General features: G+C 36.8%; 1 protein-coding gene across 1 annotated transcript; it reads right to left on the bottom strand.

Moving 5' to 3' along the window:
• Nucleotides 1–3,420: 3,420 nt before the first annotated feature.
• Nucleotides 3,421–17,156, bottom strand: LOC146160544 (calcium-activated chloride channel regulator 1-like). Its single transcript, XM_083384962.1, has 18 exons — nucleotides 17,001–17,156; nucleotides 16,461–16,595; nucleotides 16,164–16,314; nucleotides 15,899–16,013; nucleotides 15,533–15,710; nucleotides 14,691–14,942; nucleotides 11,996–12,217; nucleotides 9,130–9,243; nucleotides 7,248–7,427; nucleotides 6,439–6,702; nucleotides 6,003–6,170; nucleotides 5,805–5,907; nucleotides 5,376–5,455; nucleotides 5,204–5,294; nucleotides 4,926–5,034; nucleotides 4,647–4,789; nucleotides 3,919–4,096; nucleotides 3,421–3,574 (listed from the first exon to the last, which is right to left on the bottom strand). The coding sequence occupies exons 1-18, from the start codon at nucleotides 17,154–17,156 to the stop codon at nucleotides 3,421–3,423; spliced, it is 2,793 nt and encodes a 930-aa protein (XP_083241088.1).
• Between the last annotated feature and the right edge of the window lie 1,005 nt (nucleotides 17,157–18,161).

The raw sequence follows: 18,161 nt of genomic DNA, 5'->3' as shown, positions 1-18,161 counted from the left end.
ACTAACCTTTTGGACGATAAAATGTTTTACTCAGTAAATCAGCGGTTCAAAACCTATGCGTCGCAAGCAAAATATCGTCATTTTAATGAAGCCATATATGGCCCTTTTGATAAAGGAATCGGTCTCGCAGCTAGATCTAAGCTATTATTTTTAAACGTGATTCTTAAGAATGTAACTGCGCTGCCATATGGCCCTGTAGCGCACGGCTATAATTTACCGACTATAAGAGATTGTGTTTACAGTAACTTTTGTGATGTATTTGCTTATGCCACAGATTTATTGCCTACTCGCTCCAAAGTGCTAAGTAGTTACTGGCTTGCATTATCTCTGTGCTGTCAGCTCAGGGATTTGTGTACTTAAGACCGCTTTCCGCTTGTATGAAAAGGACTTCTTCTCAGTTATCTTCTCGCTGTTCGTAACTTTGATATTGCAAGTAGCATCTCCTATATGCTAACTTGTCCGCCTTCTATAGTTTAACTGGTTGCTCATTTATCAGATAATACAATTAATAATCACCAGAGGTATTTTGGTTGGCTAACGAGTTATACGCACGCAACCTTCAAGCAACCTTAACGAGAGTCAGAAACTTTAACAATTAAATCTCGTGCCCCACAGCCCCTTCAAAACTGTAGTGTTGTAATGACTTAAGTGCACTTATTTAAGTCACTGTTTTCAAATGACTTGACATTGACTTAAATCGATTTGGTAAAATGACTTGGCTTGACTTTAATCTTTTGGACAAAGGACTTAATTTGGATTTAAGTCATTTTGTCAAATGACATGGGTTAAAATTATGTGTTTTTTATAAACATTTTGTTATAAAATTCAGTTATTTATTTCAATTGTTGCACGTAAAATCAGATTGCTACAGATTGTTTTATCTTATTTTTTAATTGACCTATTGCTCCAAATCGGACCAGTTTACCAATTTTAAAGGTTTAGCCTATCGTTTATTTTGATATCAGAGATGTCATGCTCTAATAATAACTTGGCTGGGACTTAACTTAGAGATGAGATTCTCTAATGAAGACCTGACTTGGGTAACTGATGACTTGGACTAGGAATTTAAAGACTCCGTGCGTACCGTACCAAAGAAAACTGTAATAAAGTTTTGTCAACTTATAGCAATACCTTTCTTGCTTTATATGTGCTGTTTATATTAATAAACGCCCTATTCAAAACACAATTTTTGCAAAAGTATTTTGCCGAAATTGTCTCGAATGTTATCGGACACCTGTTAAAATGTAGCATACTTAGTTCAAGTAGATGCTGATTTATTTTGTTGTATTATTTCTTAACAATTGCTTCTTTCAAATATAAAATTGTTCTTTCCGGTACAATTATTTTCTTAATTGCCAGGGAAGGACAATTTTACAAGTGACACAATGGCTTGCAGCAACACTGTATTATAGTGACATCTTCTTTATATCGGTACCAGATCTTTTCCAATTCGATCGTTCCGTTGCTGCACCAGTGGAATGGGCAAGCAGCGCGTTTGCATGTGAAATTTGACCACCATACTTTTTAAACTAACGTAGGACACATTGTTCTAATGAGAACAAGGGTTAACGTAATTTTGGGGAACAGACATTTTATGGGATAAACATTCCAGCTTTAATCGCACCTCGCTTGGATCTCAACCTGACAATATCTAATATTTTGCGTCGGAAACCAGCGGCACAGACAGAGCCAATTAAGATATAAGAAGAAAAACTTTCACACAGACAATTAATAAGTCTCGGCCTAAACATCGGTTAACTTAACTTCGTACATCTTGCAAGCTTCAGTGAGCTTCTTGTGGCAGAATGTGCAATTTTGCAGAAAGCGTTGAAAGTAAACAATCGCCTATTTAGGGTAGACAATTAAACAAAGAATTTTGTTTTCAACCAGACGGAGGGGCCATAGAGCGATATGGAAAACATTTAACTTCAAGGAAAATAAAGACAAAGCTGCCTTTTACAGCGCTATGCTGTGGAACACATATCTAAACTTATTTCGAAGTGTTTTGAAATTATATTTTTAGAACAGCCGCCAATGTGTCAACTGGCGAAACCAAATGGCTAAAAACAACTAATGTCACAATAAACATCCAAAAAAATGATTTTACCTCGCATAAGATTTTACCTCACAAAGACCTTTTCTCTTTTCCATCTCGTCGTGTTCTTATCGAATGTCACTTCAAGTTGCATTTTTCGCGCGGCACTGCTTTGCATTATACCACCTTTCAGAAAGCCATATAGTTTTCCTCTGACAGCCCGATGTTTAGTTTTCAATTTTGCTTAATAATTATTGATTTCATATGTTTTTTTACTTTTTTTATTATTTTTATAATCACTTTGATATGTTTATGTATCTTACTTTACTTATAGGAACCGACGATGCCGGTATAGGCGAAATATATATTTCTTTAAAAAAGTATCTGATTGGTTTTTACACGTGTTTTTTTATTTTACACGTGTTTTTTTAATTTGAGTTTTATGATTTTCTTACTAAAATATTTGAGGAAAAACGAAAAAAACAAAATATTTTTCTTTAACAATGCTTTTACACAAGGTAACATGTAATGATTAAAATTTGTTTGCGTAACTTATACTTTTCCGGATTCTACTATAAATTGCATCATACACTATAAAGCTTCGTTTTCTTTGGCTCAAATGTTTACGCTATATAGTTGCTGGTATTGTAATTTCAACACTTATTAGCTCGACTTTCTTAAGGCGCACTTATTTTCTGGTATCTGTTCGTTGCTTTAAAACAGAGATACGTTTATTGACATTGTTGGTGGTTTTACTTATCTTTACGGACCACAAATTTTCCTTTGCTTCTGCAATTGATTTTACAAAACCAAGATGTGAGGAAAATCCAATTTTAGTCAGCCGAAAGCAAAAAAATGTGAAACGCAAAAAGTTGCCTTGGCTATAAATTTCACTTCACTTCGTTGCTATTGCTTGTCGATTATATTCATAACTACAACGCATCCGATACATTTCTACAACAGCACAAACGACATTCACGACCGCGATAAAAAAAAACAGACTAGACCCGACCAAAGCAACTTTGAAAATTCCGACAGTGGAGCAATGTCGAAAATCATCGGTATACATTTCGCATTTATTTTATTACGACAGTTGTCTGTTGTTTGGCATTGTACAAACCGGAAGTAACATTATATCTACAGCGGTCCACACAGAAATTACAGGTAATATTTACGGGGTACCGAAGTTAAAACATATAGGGTAGTACCGGACATCGTTTTTTATAAGAATTTGGTAAAAAACTGAAATGATCTAATTTTAATTCCAATGTAATTCTAATAAGCTAAAATAAATCTAGTTGTCCAAGTCTGGATGTGACATGATAACTACGAAGTACAGGTGATGCAGACGATATATAAGTAAAAACCACGTAACTGTTACGAAGCTAGAGCGAAAGCGCAATGGCAATAAACGACGCCACTGCCAGCACTTGTTTTATGATGGAAAGTGAAGTTGCTGCATTAAACGTCATTGTTGCAACATTAGAAATCTCTGCCAGATTGAAGTTTTGATCAGCGGCTCTCATAGCAAAAGATATTCTTAACAAGAAAGTTGTCATGTTGTTGCTTAGTTAATTAAATGGATTGATTAATTAAATATTGTTGTAAGTGTTTGTTAGTGCTTTTAATTTATTCAATCAACTAATCTAATTGATACATCAAGTTGGATGCAACGAATAATCAGTCACCCTATAAGTTACAGATATATTCAATTTTGGTTGATAATTTCTCGCTGAATCTGTATAGGAGGCGCTTTTATCGTTTGTATAGTCTTATTCTGACCTAATAAAGCACGGAGGGCGAAAACTCGTCAACAGTAAAATACAATTTGTCAACATTACCACTTGTTTTATTTGTCAGCACCAGATACAGAGATTACTTACTTTGCTTCTTTTGGCGCCGAAGGAGGCAACACAAAGAATTGTTCTTGACGGCCAGCCACCGACGGCAGAGTAAGGTTGCCTTCAAGTAAGGTCTCGTTGTCCACCCTTATGCAATCTTCATAGTTTGCCACCAGATAACTGGCATTGTTGATCACGTAACGAATTTCGTAGCTTGACGCTGATACCGAAAGTACAACATTTAGTCCAAAAATCCAGTTAGGTAATCAATAACATTGTCCTAGTTAATTATGTCATGAATTATCTTGATTTTTTGTGAATTATCTTGATTTATAGAACATATAGTGACTTCATTTTAAGTGTTGCGAACAAGTCATTTTTAAAAGTCTCATATAAGTATTTCGCAATTTTTTTAAGTTTAAGTCCAGTCATAAAACAAATTACAAAGATCCAGTCACACCGAAGTCTTGATCATACTAAGTCAAATCCTAATTATGTTAAGTCATTAGTATCAAAATTAAAAAATTATGTCATTTTCCTAAATAACGTGGTGTCGATGAACCTGTGGTAATCATTTGATTTCAAATAAACACCTCCCTTGTTGTCAAAACCAGGTTAAATTGCGGTATAGTTAATGCTAGTGTCATGTCCAGAAAATCTTATATTGACAACTTTTATGTTTGTTATTTGTAAAAACCAAACAGCTTAATGTCTGATATTAAATGATGTAAATTTGAGGTTGGCGGTCAAAGTTAACAGTTATCCTATACCTCTTCCCACGTCGTAATCCGAACCGGGAGCAGTGAAAGACAAAACAATTGCCCTCTGGTGGCCTTCAGTTTGACCTTGTGAGGCTTGAAGATCAAACACCTTGCTCGGCGGAAAAAAATCATCTTTTTCAGTTACAGGCTTTCTAAAGGCATATATCTTAAATTATTTTGTGCACCTCTGCCGAAAGTGCTGGATATAAAACGAAACATCTAATTTAAATATGTAAAAGTAACTTTGAAGGTTTAAGCATACAAATCTGGGGATCGAGTCGCATTTACCCGGAATATGAAAATCCCTCTGATGTTATGACTCTCGAGAATTCCCCTATGTCACTAGATGGGACGCTATCGAAATAATCACCAGCGTTTTGATTAACAACCACCGATCCTAAACACAAGGAAACGTTGTTGCAAACCAAAAAAAATATTTAACATATGTTTTTCGTGATAATAATGCAATATACATACCGAACAAAGATACGAAATCGCGATAATCAAAAATAATAAAAACTTGCAAAACGATTTTGCGATATTAAATTACAAGACAAAAAGTTTACCATCTTGTTGCGCTGTTCCCACATTGACGTTTGCCCTAGAAATTGTGTGAACCACTCTTCTCGTAACTTCATCGTTTTTCGTAACCGTAATCTATAAATAGCATAACTGAAAAATCAGTAAATCCAATATGTTAGATTTTCAAGTAACATATCTGTGAAAAGACTCTCTTGCCTGTACTGAATATCTCCCCTGGTTGTTGTATCCAATGAAGTAACGAGAGTAAATGCCATCATCCCGACGTACATCAGGGGCTGAATAAAAATCATAATTTTGGTAATTATACTTTTCGGTTAAAAATGCAAAAACGGCATAACAAATGGGCGCAGGCTTTGTAGAAAGTATTGACAAAATACAAATCTACATTGTCATTCGGAGGTTTACGTTGGGTGACATTGCAATCTGAGCTATTTGCTGGCCTAAGAAGAACTTTTATATCAAAAATCGGGAAAATGTTTATTTAAGGTAATTGGAAACTTCTTTATTATTTAATTGAAATCAGGTCTTCTAGTTAAAATACGTATCACGCACAATAAAAATGTTACAGCATGACTGCAACAATCAAAGGTGCAACACAAATAAGTTTAATTTATTAAGTCTAACCTCCACCAGCGTCGAACAAGTCAACATCTTCTGCAGTTCCGTCCGGTTTTTCTATTCTAGCTGTAACATTTGCACCTAAGACTGGGAGATAACCTTGAGATACCTTAAGGATAGAAACATAATACATTATCATCTAAATAGTGCGACATTTCGAGTAAAGGCCACATGTTTTATGATTAAAGAGAAACAAATAAATGCCTGTGCGTAGACGACCACGGCGTCACCAGTGCCTGCATTAGTTCGGTCCAGGCCTGACGTAACCAGAACGGGAGCCTTGTTTCTGTCCGATGCCTGAGACGTCACTGTAGCTGTGATGGTTTGGGTGTACCCGGTTGACGTTGATACATAATACCGCCATCTACCAATCTTAGATTAAACATTGCAACCAGTTACGCTTGTAGTCACCAGTTTTGTAAAACTTATGCAACAACTATTCATTTATAAGTAGCAATTCGCAATACACTCAATTTATTACTTAATCGCCACAGACGCACCGGAAATCGATAAACATTGTATTTCGAAAAGAATTAGCTAGGAAAAACGGCAACCATTGTAGTACGATAATTTTTACTATAAACGAAATATATATTGTGACAAATTATTAACACAACGGAATAGCAAAAATCAAACCAACCTGAGCGGTTCCAGGAAGCGGGAAAGTAACAACGTTAAAGTTTTTGTCGGTGGTTGATAGCGGGTGGCCTTGGCAGCTGTGAGATTGTACCAAGGGGTTAGTCGAATATTCGCATCCGGAAGGAGCCTCGAGTACCACGTTGATTGGAATGTCGTATTGAGACCAGGTAAAAGTAAACACCGAGCTATTTCCAACGGTGGAATCAACAAAAACGTCATTGGTATACGTCTCGAATGGCCCAACTGTAAAAGTTGAACTGTGGACCTGAAAAGCGTCGACCAACATAGTAAATCAACTTTAGTTTGCCGCTATTGATATTTCCGTTGCCGCGCCATCGTTTTTCCAACTACGAGATGTTTTATGTTACTCTACCAGGGAACCTGTTGTTATCGTGGGATATTCTTTTTACTTTCACCCACGTAGAAAGCAAGCCACGGGCAAAGCGCAAATTGCGTGTGTGTAGCAAACATCCTAACCGCCGTTGTAAGCATTTTAATTGTTTAACTTTAGATGTTAATTAACTAACTTGTGAGTGTGAATCAATTGATTTAAAGACGTTTTAGCCGTTTAAGACCAGAACGTTTATTACATTGCATGACATCACCTAACAACATCTTTATCGGAGTAAAATATGCTTTCTTAAATTAATGTCGACTAACGTTTCTTAAAAATATAGCCTGATTAAAATTCAAGGCGGTATTTTTATATATAGTTTAAACAATGAAATATATGATTTATCCTTAAACAATCCATAATGCATTTTTTTACTAAATTGCGCTGTACACATTCATTCACTATAGGTTACATACCTGAAACGTTTCACTGAAAACGTCGCCGTCATCCTTCGCAGACAGAGTCTGAAAAGCGCCAAGAATACTTTGGATGTTGGTATCACTGCCGAAAAACCATATTCCGTTTGTATCTGTGACCAAATCCTGAAGGTCATCGTTCGCGTCTGTGGCAAAGAAGATCGCGTGCACAATCACGTCCTATGGTAGAAATGTGACACGTCATACGTGTTAAAAGCAAAGACGCAAGACACACTGTATAAATTATATGGTTATTTTTGGGTATTAACGATTTTCAATATTTTTATATTTTAGAAATTAATAAGACATATGTAAAAGTAACTTTGAAGGTTCATATTTGTTTAGTAAATAGACTTAAAATTTAGCCTGGGTTCCAATTAAAAAATTTTAAAGTATTTTCAAAAAATAGACACAATGTATTTTTATATGTATTTGAATTTTGTTACATATTAGTTGTAGCCTAATTTGTGTAAAAAACGTGTATAGTGTCCTTGTTTTTCGGTGGTTGCGAAACAACTTTACATAACTTTATACTGGAAACCTTTATCCTAAAAAACATTCATGAATTCGGTTACAGACATAAAGCAATTTTGAAACTACAGGCTCTTTTTTAAGTAGGAGTGAGTTTACAGGGTTGCAGGCATAAAGTTCTTTAGCAAGCTATGTCCTCTTTAAGGCTGGCCTGAGGCCATAAAATCATAGCCCATTTAACTTAAACAAATCTCTGTTTTTTAGCAAACAGATTGCAGAAATACTTGTGCCTCTTAGCACGATAATTTTAAAGTTATTGAACTTAACCATGCAAGCGTAAACAGTTGAGTCATATAAGCCAAAGGAAACGAAGCGTTTGCGTTTGATGGATTTTAGGTGATAAAATTCCGAAAAAGTGTACGTTTATACAGGTTGCTTGCGTGGTCTTGACCAACGCAAATGCTCAACAATATTTATCCATGGCTAAGTTTAGTGATATGAATAACAATGAATCATAATGCATCACTTATAACTAGGGCGATTATTTTTAAACTTGTCAAAAAAGTCAAAATTTACTCTCAGGTCAAAATTTATCAAAATTATTTTAAGTCAAAAACATTTACAAAATGCACAACCATCGTTACAAAAATAACAAAAACGGAAAAAGCATTTTGAAATCGTTGTTTACTGTAAAATTTTTATCAAAATGTAGTTTTAAATTACATTCAAAAACACTGGGACTTTGTATCTGTGAATTTAAGCAATATACGACATACGTTTACGCGTTAGGTTCATCTAACTTCGATTTTACTTAAGAATTAGATAGTTGTGAAACTCAGATTTGGACAAATTGTTGAACAATTCTGTTTACCTTGCATTTTTACGAAACTGTTTCCTCAACAATTTTCAAAAATACCCCGCGTCTTCTATTTCTTTGGCATTTTTATAGTTTTTGTCTTTTTGATATACCAAAATATCACAAGCATTTTTAAGAGATCTATTCTTTATACCCCAAAAAATAACTGATTTGTGTTCCACCAGTCGTCCGTAAAACACCAAACCGCGTGACTGAGGACGCCAGAACACTATTGCAGTATTTCATACAATAATGCGTTTTTTAAATCAATTCCTTATAGGTTAAAATTGTGTCAAAAACGAATATTTTTAGGTAAAAATTTCTAATTTTTTGAGTCGAAAAATAATCGTCTTTATACTTATACCCGAATTTTTTTCTCAACGAAGGGCCGCGGTCGAATGAAGAAAAAACTTAAATTTCAGGCAACACTTTATTTTGCCTACTGGCGCACCGACACGAAAAATACGAACATAGTTAGAACCACAGCTTTTCATTGAGGTTAAAATAATTGAGGCGTAACCTTTTTAAATTACTTTTAAATTTTGCTTTAATTACCTTATTAAGTACTTCTTGCCTGACATCCTTAACCCTCGGATCTTCGTTTTCCGCGCCATCGGTGAAAACAATAATGTTACCACCTGACGCAACTTTATCACCGTTTTCCAAGACCTTCATTACATAGCACCGTGTTATACACTGTTGTAAACGAGCAATTTTTAAACAACATGCATCAATGTCAAGTCGCTGTACCAAACACTATTAGCTGTAGGGTAGTGGTTTCCAACCTTTTCTAATAAAGGAACCCTAACTTTTTTAATGAACAATAACCTAAGTAAAGGAAGTTAATGCAGCAATGTATGGCCGTGTGATTTAATTGCTAGCCAATAAAAAGAGTCTAGTTTGAACACGCTAATCTAATGTATTCCGCCTTTAAAACATAAAAAAAGAAACAATTAAAATCTCTCTTAATGTCTCCCCTACCCCCCAAAAAACGAATTTCTGCAACTTAAAAGTTATATAAGTTGACCGCATTCTAAGTTTTTTTGAGCTCCGAGGGAAATTTTACGTGTTTTGTGTGCAGTCCAAAACTGTTGTATCAGTGTCCCAGCAGTTGGGTAAATGTCAATATATCGAGCAATGTGCGTATATTGTATTACCATAGAATACTATTTACATAGAAGGCCCACTGGGTCTCGTCATGTAGGCACACATAATCCAGCTGTTTTAAAAGACGCTTATTAAGCGGAATAAAATTTATTTTATTCTGGTTAGTGGTGAACAATGTGGGCTTTGCCATAAGTCTTTTGTTTTCACCTTTGTAATGTTTTTCTATATTTTCCTTTAATTAAAAATAGCTGTAAGTGCCTGCTATAGCTTTAAGCAAATTGATATAAACAACCTTCCAAGAAGCTAGTGCTTGAATAAAAAAATTTTCTAACCATTCAAAATTTTCATCTCCCCCACACATCACTCCACAATTTACAATATCAAACCATCTGTAAATAGTATTTCATATAAAAAGAATATTAAAATTTTGTTTAAAAATTATTGTTATATATATATATATATTTAATTTATTTTTAAATTGTAATAAAATAACTGCGCAAAACCAAAATCAGATTTTGGATTTCCAGCCATAAGACCGAGATAAGAACAACACCAACGTCAGAATGAAATACAATTCGGAATAAGGCCAAAATAGGACTAATACCCAATGGTATTAGTACTGTCTAAATCGGCATAGGTCCTACATCCATCGAATAAGACCTAAATGCTCATAATCAGGCTTAAACAACACTTCAACCAACCCCAAACCCCACCCCTAAGTACAACACTAACTCCCCTAATTCAACACTAACCCATTTTGTAACCCCAAACAGGCCCCAAAAACCACAGGTTCAGGCGTTATTTTGACCATTTAGGTCTTCTTTCGATGAATTTAGGCCTTATGCCGATGAACTTAGAACTTATTCCGATAAATTTGGCTTTATTTCGATGAATTTAGGACTAATTCCGATGAATTTAGGCCTTAAACCGATGAATTTAGGCCTAATTCCGACAGATTTAGGTCTTATTCAGACGATTTTGATATTATGCTGTACTGGATATTACTGCGTATTTGGCTTTATTATGTCGTTTGTCTTAATACTATGGTTTTATAGATTTTTCTGCTTTAGGTATTGTTGCTTTTTAGGTCTTAGTGTGTGTTCCCAGATTCGTCACCGCACAGGTTTAGGTGACCGCGACGATAGCGCATGCATTTTATACGATCGTTATAGTTGTATGGAGAGGTCTTCACGATGGTAAAAGCCTAATTTAATCTTAATTAGTAGATAAAATTAGTTCTGAACGTCGGTGATAAAACCCGATACACAATACAACAAATTTTGATGCCAAAGCCTGTTTACATTCACGACCGAAGTGTCATTCATGCGGAACGGTATGCAACTGAGGCAGTGAGCCTTCTATGTATTCTATGCCCTAATGATATTACTGAAGTGCTTAAGGCGTCACCTTTCGACGCCTTGCCCACGCTTTTCTTTAAAATGGACTTGTTTTCTTTACCAGTGTCACAGTGTGCAGCAGTTTTATAAAGCTTACTCGTTTTATATCGTCCCATAAAACGTAACTTGATACGTCCTTTCCGAAAGTAAGTTTTTTTCATAAATAATCTTGGACTCGACCCTGACCTTAACGAGCTTGTCAAAACACTGAGCCTATACTCTTGACATTTTTTTGTTTCTCATTCGGCCCTCAGTAAAAAATAATTGCCAACCCCTGGTTTAATATGTCGCTTAAAAGTTCTGTGGCACGCTGAACAATCTCTCAGGGCACACTGTAGTTCCGCGACACACATTAAAAAAAACACTGCTTTGCAGTTTTAGTATTACGAATACCAACACTTTAGGAATCCGAGAGAATCAAAATTGCACAGGCAGATAACTTTCCGAAGCCTTAACAACCCAAGCAATTTTAACCCACAATCGGCCATTATGACGACACATGCGCTACGAAGAATAATTATTCGGTGGATTGTTTTCCACGCAGGGCTGCGGAGTCGGAGTTGAATTCGGGACTCGACGAAGTCAGAAGTGTAGCATATCCAAAGGCACATGCTCACAAAGTCAAAAGTCGCAAAGTCTTATCTTATCGCCTTTGGTATTCTTATTTCATTTTACCTTGCATTTATGACTTAATTTAGTGCATTTTTATTGCTTTCAATTCCACCTTGAACCAATGAACACGGCGGTGCAAATCTTGTCGAGAATTCATTGCCGTTTGTCTCTAGTGCAACCTAATTTCTCTATTTAGAATTAGACAAATACGACTTTTTAGACAAATTAATCTACCCAGCAGCTTTTTAGACAGATTAATCTACCAAGCAGCCTTGTAGAAACTCGTCAAATGTGATAAGCTGTACCTCAATGGCGGATTGGATTCCGCAGCCAATGCAAGTTCTCCCATCCGGCTTAGTGGGAATGCTGCCCAGCAAACCGTCGCGGTCCGCCTTACTATTAATAAGAACAAGGTCGGAGAGTACGTGTGCTTTATCGTTGAACTCTATGATGGCAACCTTGTCACCATCGTACACGAACTGCTCGATGAAGATGCTTACCACCTGGCCCATCTGTTCTATGCGGCCCTGCACATAAATATTGTGAAAACCAAACTTCACCTTATATTTAAGAAATTCAAATCACGGGAGAATCATGGGAGATCAAGTGCCAACAGGCTCTAGCAAACGGGAAAGGGAATTTGTTGTGTAGCAGGTCGATATTTGCAGCTTCACGAATTCTCGGCAATAGGCCTACATATCTGTCAAACAAGTAGCAAACTAGGTTTTGTTGATTAATGTTTAGATACTGTTCGTAGGGCTGCGCAATATCAAAGAAGATGGGCGTTGCCACAAAACGTCCATTAAACAAAGTGCTTAACGTCATCAGGCTTGTCGCACGCACGCACGAGTCGCACGCACCCACCCGCACGTCAAAATTCTTGGAAAATAGATAGTTAAATATAAACTTTTATTCCTCTTGAAGGGCGCGCAATGACATGTTTGGGAAACGTTTCGTCCATAATGGTTTATGGTCGCTATACACACACCAGGCGGTATCATAAAACAGTTAGGTTTTGCAAACCAATTTATTGCCAACACTTTTGTAAGGCGCTTTATATATAAAAGATCTGACAAATTAATGGCAAGCTGTTGATTCAGAAACCGAAAGCAAACTAGATTCTTTTTTTTATCTTTAATTGCATTTACGTTGTTTACATCTTATGTTTCGACTATTTGGGAGGCGCCATGTTGCAACTTACCCTGTTTTAGCCGATGCACATCTGAATAAGCCTTTTACTAAGTGAAACTTTTTGTCGCAATTCCAGCATCGACTTGAAATGCGACCAGCAAGATTATGCTTTTTAAATAAATATACAGTCGATGCAGGTAATTTTAATATCTTACATTTAAAAGAATGGCGACGCATACACTGACACACTGTTGTCACACAGTAAATAACAGCATGTAAATGTGTTTAAAATGTGAAGTTACTATAAGTTATTTACAGATTCACCTAAAGACCTAGGTTTTTGATTTAAGTCCGTTTTTTTGGCCTGCAGTTTGTGAGAAGCATAATAAAATCACAGGCCACAATGTCTATTTTGTGGATATGTATAGACACCATTTCGATATGACTACCGGTACATTGCAGGCGCAGATTTTGGATTTTTGTTTGGGTGGCAGAGATGACGTCACAAAGTTACGTAAAAACGTGACGTCACAAAGCTATATCTAAACGTGACGTCATAAAGAAGTAATTATAAGGACACACAGTTCTTTTTTTGTTAAAGTTTTAGGTCAGAGGAGTGTCACTTTCAATATAAAAGCTTCATTACAAAGAAGTTCTCGATTCGCACCGAGCAAAAATAACGCCATTGGGCTGAAACAAATTAATCAACTCGGGGTGAGAGATACCGAAATTGTAATCCAGATTTGCGCATAGCGCGAGAAAACTTGGCCTTTAGGTAGTGAAAATAGGCAAAAATGCAGTTGGGGTCAGTGGTGGGATTCAGCCTGTTCGCACCGGTTCCATGAACCGTATCGCGGAATTTTATAAGATTAACGAACCGGTTAGCATTACTGGCTAGTGGGTACTGTCAATGGATTTTTTTTAATCTTATTCCATACATTGATTTTCAAGTTTCAAGTAGCACACAGGGCTTTGGAGCCGGAGCCGGAGCGTGGAGCCGGAGCGTGGAGCCGGAGCGTGGAGCCGGAGCCCCGGAGCCGGAGCCCCGGAGCCGGAGCTGGAGCCGGAGCTCTATATACGTGAAATTTAAATGGAGCTGGAGCAGGAGCTGGAGCCAGTTGTTTAAAAAATAGCTCCGGCTCCAAAGTATTTCATAAGATGCAATGCTCCCAGCTTTCCACTAAAAGCTGAATTCACATAATTTAACAGCAACTTTCCTTTGCCTCTTTGGCGCACCTTTTCTAACTAACGATTGTGGTGTTTCGTTTGTGAATATTTTTGAACGCTAGATATTGCAAATTAAGCGTTCAGCCTTAAACCTCAGTTTTTGACGTAATGGAGCCGGAGCTGAAGCCGGAGCAGTGGTATCAATAATCTCCGGAGCTGAAGCTGGAGCTGGAGCTAACCTATGATAAAGAGAGCTCCGGAGCTGGAGCCGGAGCCGTTCAACGTTTACGACTGCTCCAAAGCCCTGGACTAGCACAAGTGTTTGTTTTTCTCAAAATGTACAATGGTCAAGGTCGCACGTAACGGTCATTCATTGTGCTAATTTTTTAATCGTAGTAATTTTCCTTCGTGATTGTTTGTCTGAAAATGTGATTGTTGCGTCATATGTACAAGTCATGAGACGACTGCTGGTTTTTAGATTGGTTGTTAGTTGTGATGGGATTCAGCCGGTTCGCAGTTCCCGGAAATGTTTTCCCGGAAATTTGACTTTTGTAACAAAACCGGCTGAAATATATGACTTTTGTGATAGAACCGGCTGACAAAACTTTGAATTACACCACTGGTTGGGGTCTATAGCCACGTGCCCCGTATGGATCCGCCCCTGCTACATGCTATTGTATACTGGTCAAATTTAAATTTTACGTTTTCCATACTCCCAGAAGTGTCTAGCACAAGGACGTATCTCGATGAGGCTTCGACTTGCACCACATTGAAATCGGGTCTAGTTTCGGTTGATCCAGCAGCGGGTTGATTAGCTCCGTTTGCAAAGTCAGGTGACTGCATAATGACCTCCCAAGTGCTGCGTAGTGAACACAATCGGTTGTGCTCGTTTTGTGCTTCAGCGTTATGAACGTTCACCGGGTCCGCGCTGTTGCTGTGACAAAACGTCACGATCTAAAAAGCAGTTAAAGTTTAGGTCGTGTTTATCAACTGCTATTTATACACTATGGTCGCTGAAATGCGAGTTTAATTAAACGCAGTCATAGTCGTGTACAGGTTTTTTTTTAAGGTTTGGTTTGGGTGACAGCTAAGTAGTTTTTAAGAGACCGCAAGTGTTTCACTTAAATACCAAAAATTTGAAAGTCCAAAATTTGGGAAACCGCTGGAGAAATTTGGGGGGCCGTTTCGGACCCCCAAAACACCTTAAAAAAACACTGGTCGTGTATCAAGTGAGCTAATCGACGAAGGAATTAATTTAACCACTTGAGTAATCCGATTTTATTTTAGTCAGCTTGTGAATCAATAAGCATATATACAGTGTATATTTGTTTATTCTAATGTAAAAGCATAAAGCAAATAGAACAAATTGGGGTCGAAAAACGTGTTTTTAGGCCACACTGCTCACTGTGCTCAGTGCTCTAATAAATACAAACAATCCTAAAACTGTTGTCGTTGAAATCACTCAACACAATGCATTTAAGAATTCAAATATTACCTTGTTTAAAGGTTTTGTTGTTAAAAAAATACAACATAAATTGAATTACTTTATCCATGTACTGGTGTGACATAATCGACACTTCCATTCCATTAGGTTGCTCGGCGTAGGGGAAAAATAAGCAACCGTCTTCTGGAAGTCCGTTTTCCCAGTTTTTCCCACAGTCGCGACTGGATCCACTGCTGTAGTCTACCACCTTGTTTACTCCTACCATTGACGCGGGGCATCTTTAGTCAAACAAAACGATTAATAGTTAAGATAATGTAAGGAACTGTTAATTACAAATGTGTATATATCTCTCATTCAGGCCTTGTAAAACGTATTGACTAACAATATCGACACACTTATGTTAACCACTCGGTCCAAATTGGACAATCCAACATGTCGCATAACATTTGTAGCTATAATAACTTACTTAGTTGCGGCAACGTTGCCATTACTGTCAAAGTAAAATGGGTTGTAACCGGTTGTGTATGTTTCATCGAAGACCCCCCATCGGTAGTGAGCCCATTCGTGAACAACTGTTTTACCTGTTGAAATACAAATAAACTTGCTTTCGTTAAATTCGACGTTTAGTTTTTTGACCAAAACTTTATGAAATGGTTTATGTTCACTATTGTGAATCTATCTCTCCCAGATGAAAACGGCCAATATGAACAAATTTTTTTAGTGGTTCATACCTTTTGGTCCAAAATCGCTAACAAATACATCGTTCTTAATGTAGTCGGGCGTGAGATGAATATAAGTTGCAGGATGACCACAGTCGCCATATTGTAAAGTGTACGGCTGGTGATGGAACATCGGGTTTGGGGCAGCTACCAGAACATCGGCCTAAAGAAACTGTACGTTGCCACTTGCATACAATGTCATATTATAGAGAAGACGTTTTTACATGAAGTAAAGGGGGGAGACAATTGATTAAGACATCAATTACATTTTTAAGTGTTATGAACTAAAATAAAATATAAAATTCCTACACTGTCGTATGTTTCACTTGTAGCTGGATTGTATATGCCAGACCAGGTCTTTGGAACGAGTATGGTGACTTTATCGTAGTATGCTCTTCGCTTAGTAGCGACAAATAGGTCTGATGAGGCATTCGTAAAAACCGCCTGAATCAAAAGCGAGAAGTCAAATCTTGTTCAACCAGTTTGTATTTGCTGCTACTGATTGGAACAAAAATAGTGTATTATACAAACAACTTAGTTTCAATTTGCATTATGCTTTCCAACCGAAGACAAAATAGTGTCTGTCAGTAATATTTTGCTACTTAAGACTTGATAATGGCACCCGTAACTAACGCACGCATGGGTTTGATTCTTAGCAAGGTAATGTTCAGCTTATACTATGACTATAACGGCCAATACACATAAACTAACACAACTTCGAAATTTCTTACAAATACTTGCAGAGCTTTAATCGTTTCGCTTCGTGAAATATTTATTAAACAGTATGATTGAAACCTTATTAAACCGATAATCTCAATTAGGTTAATTATATGTCAGATTTTAGCTCACCTTAATCGCGTCAATAAGCAGTGTATCTTCTGGAACCTCAGGGTTTATAGCCACCACAACTCCGCGGTATCCGTTGTTGACAATGTTTGCCACCGAGGCGACGACCGCCACTTCATATATCACGTAAATTAAGGCACATGAAAGAAAACGCAACATCTTACCCTTGCGCTGATATTCTAAATTTGATATTATGTCTTACCGTTATCTATAAATAAAGCACATAAATATATTTCTTGTTTTTTTAGTGTTTTGAAAAAAAAGCCCTATTAAGTATATGATAACGAAAAATCGCTTTCACCCACAATGCAAACTAAATTAATTAAAATTTCATAAACTTTATTTCATAAAGGCTTAACATTAAAGCGCCACTTGGCTACCTGTTATTAAATGTGTTTTAAGAATAATCGCCTAATCAGAGGTTCTTAAACTTTCGGGGCCGCGCCCGCTTTACACAGTTTATCGAAACTCGCGCGCCCCTCTAATATGTTTCATTGACAAAAAAGCCCATGTGCAGTCTGCATTATACAAGCAGTGTTTTCATATCATTACAAACAACGCTCAGTGCAAAGCAGGACTGCGACGTTTAAAAATAATTCGAGTACGACCCCCGAGTCCGACTAGGGCCAAAAAGTACCCAGTCCGAATTCGGAGTCACGAGTCCGGCTACGAGACTTTGCGTAACGTTTGCGAGTATAATAACACTGAAAGAACTTTTTAAACAAATGTATGAACTATTTGGTAAATATTGGGAATTCTTTACTTGTATGCTGATTACCACGTTTACCATAACTCAGAGATACAGATTACTTGTTGAACAGTAATCTTTAGTATGATGTCACAATGTATATGCCATTTTATTGCGACGTATTGGCAACAGATCAGACTTTACCTTTAGCAAAATTGTAATGGAGGGAAAAAACTAACATATAATGAAGAATACATATCAAACGGATTTAGCGTTGCCTTGGGTTGCCATATTATCTTAGTTATGTGTTTCCTCTGTAGAAAAGTGTTGACCTATAGTAGCACTAAGTTAGTAAAATTAAAGAAAGACCTAAGCGCTAATTGCCTTGGAAATATTTCCCCTTAAAAAATATTGTGGCTTTTTTATTTGCATAAAAAACTAATTTCTTCATATGATATAATCAACAGTCATCTTTT

This window comes from Ascidiella aspersa, chromosome 3 (assembly GCF_963924565.1).
Source record: "Ascidiella aspersa chromosome 3, kaAscAspe10.2, whole genome shotgun sequence".
Taxonomy (NCBI): Eukaryota; Metazoa; Chordata; class Ascidiacea; order Phlebobranchia; family Ascidiidae; genus Ascidiella; species Ascidiella aspersa.
This window is presented reverse-complemented; position numbering and strand designations above follow the sequence as displayed.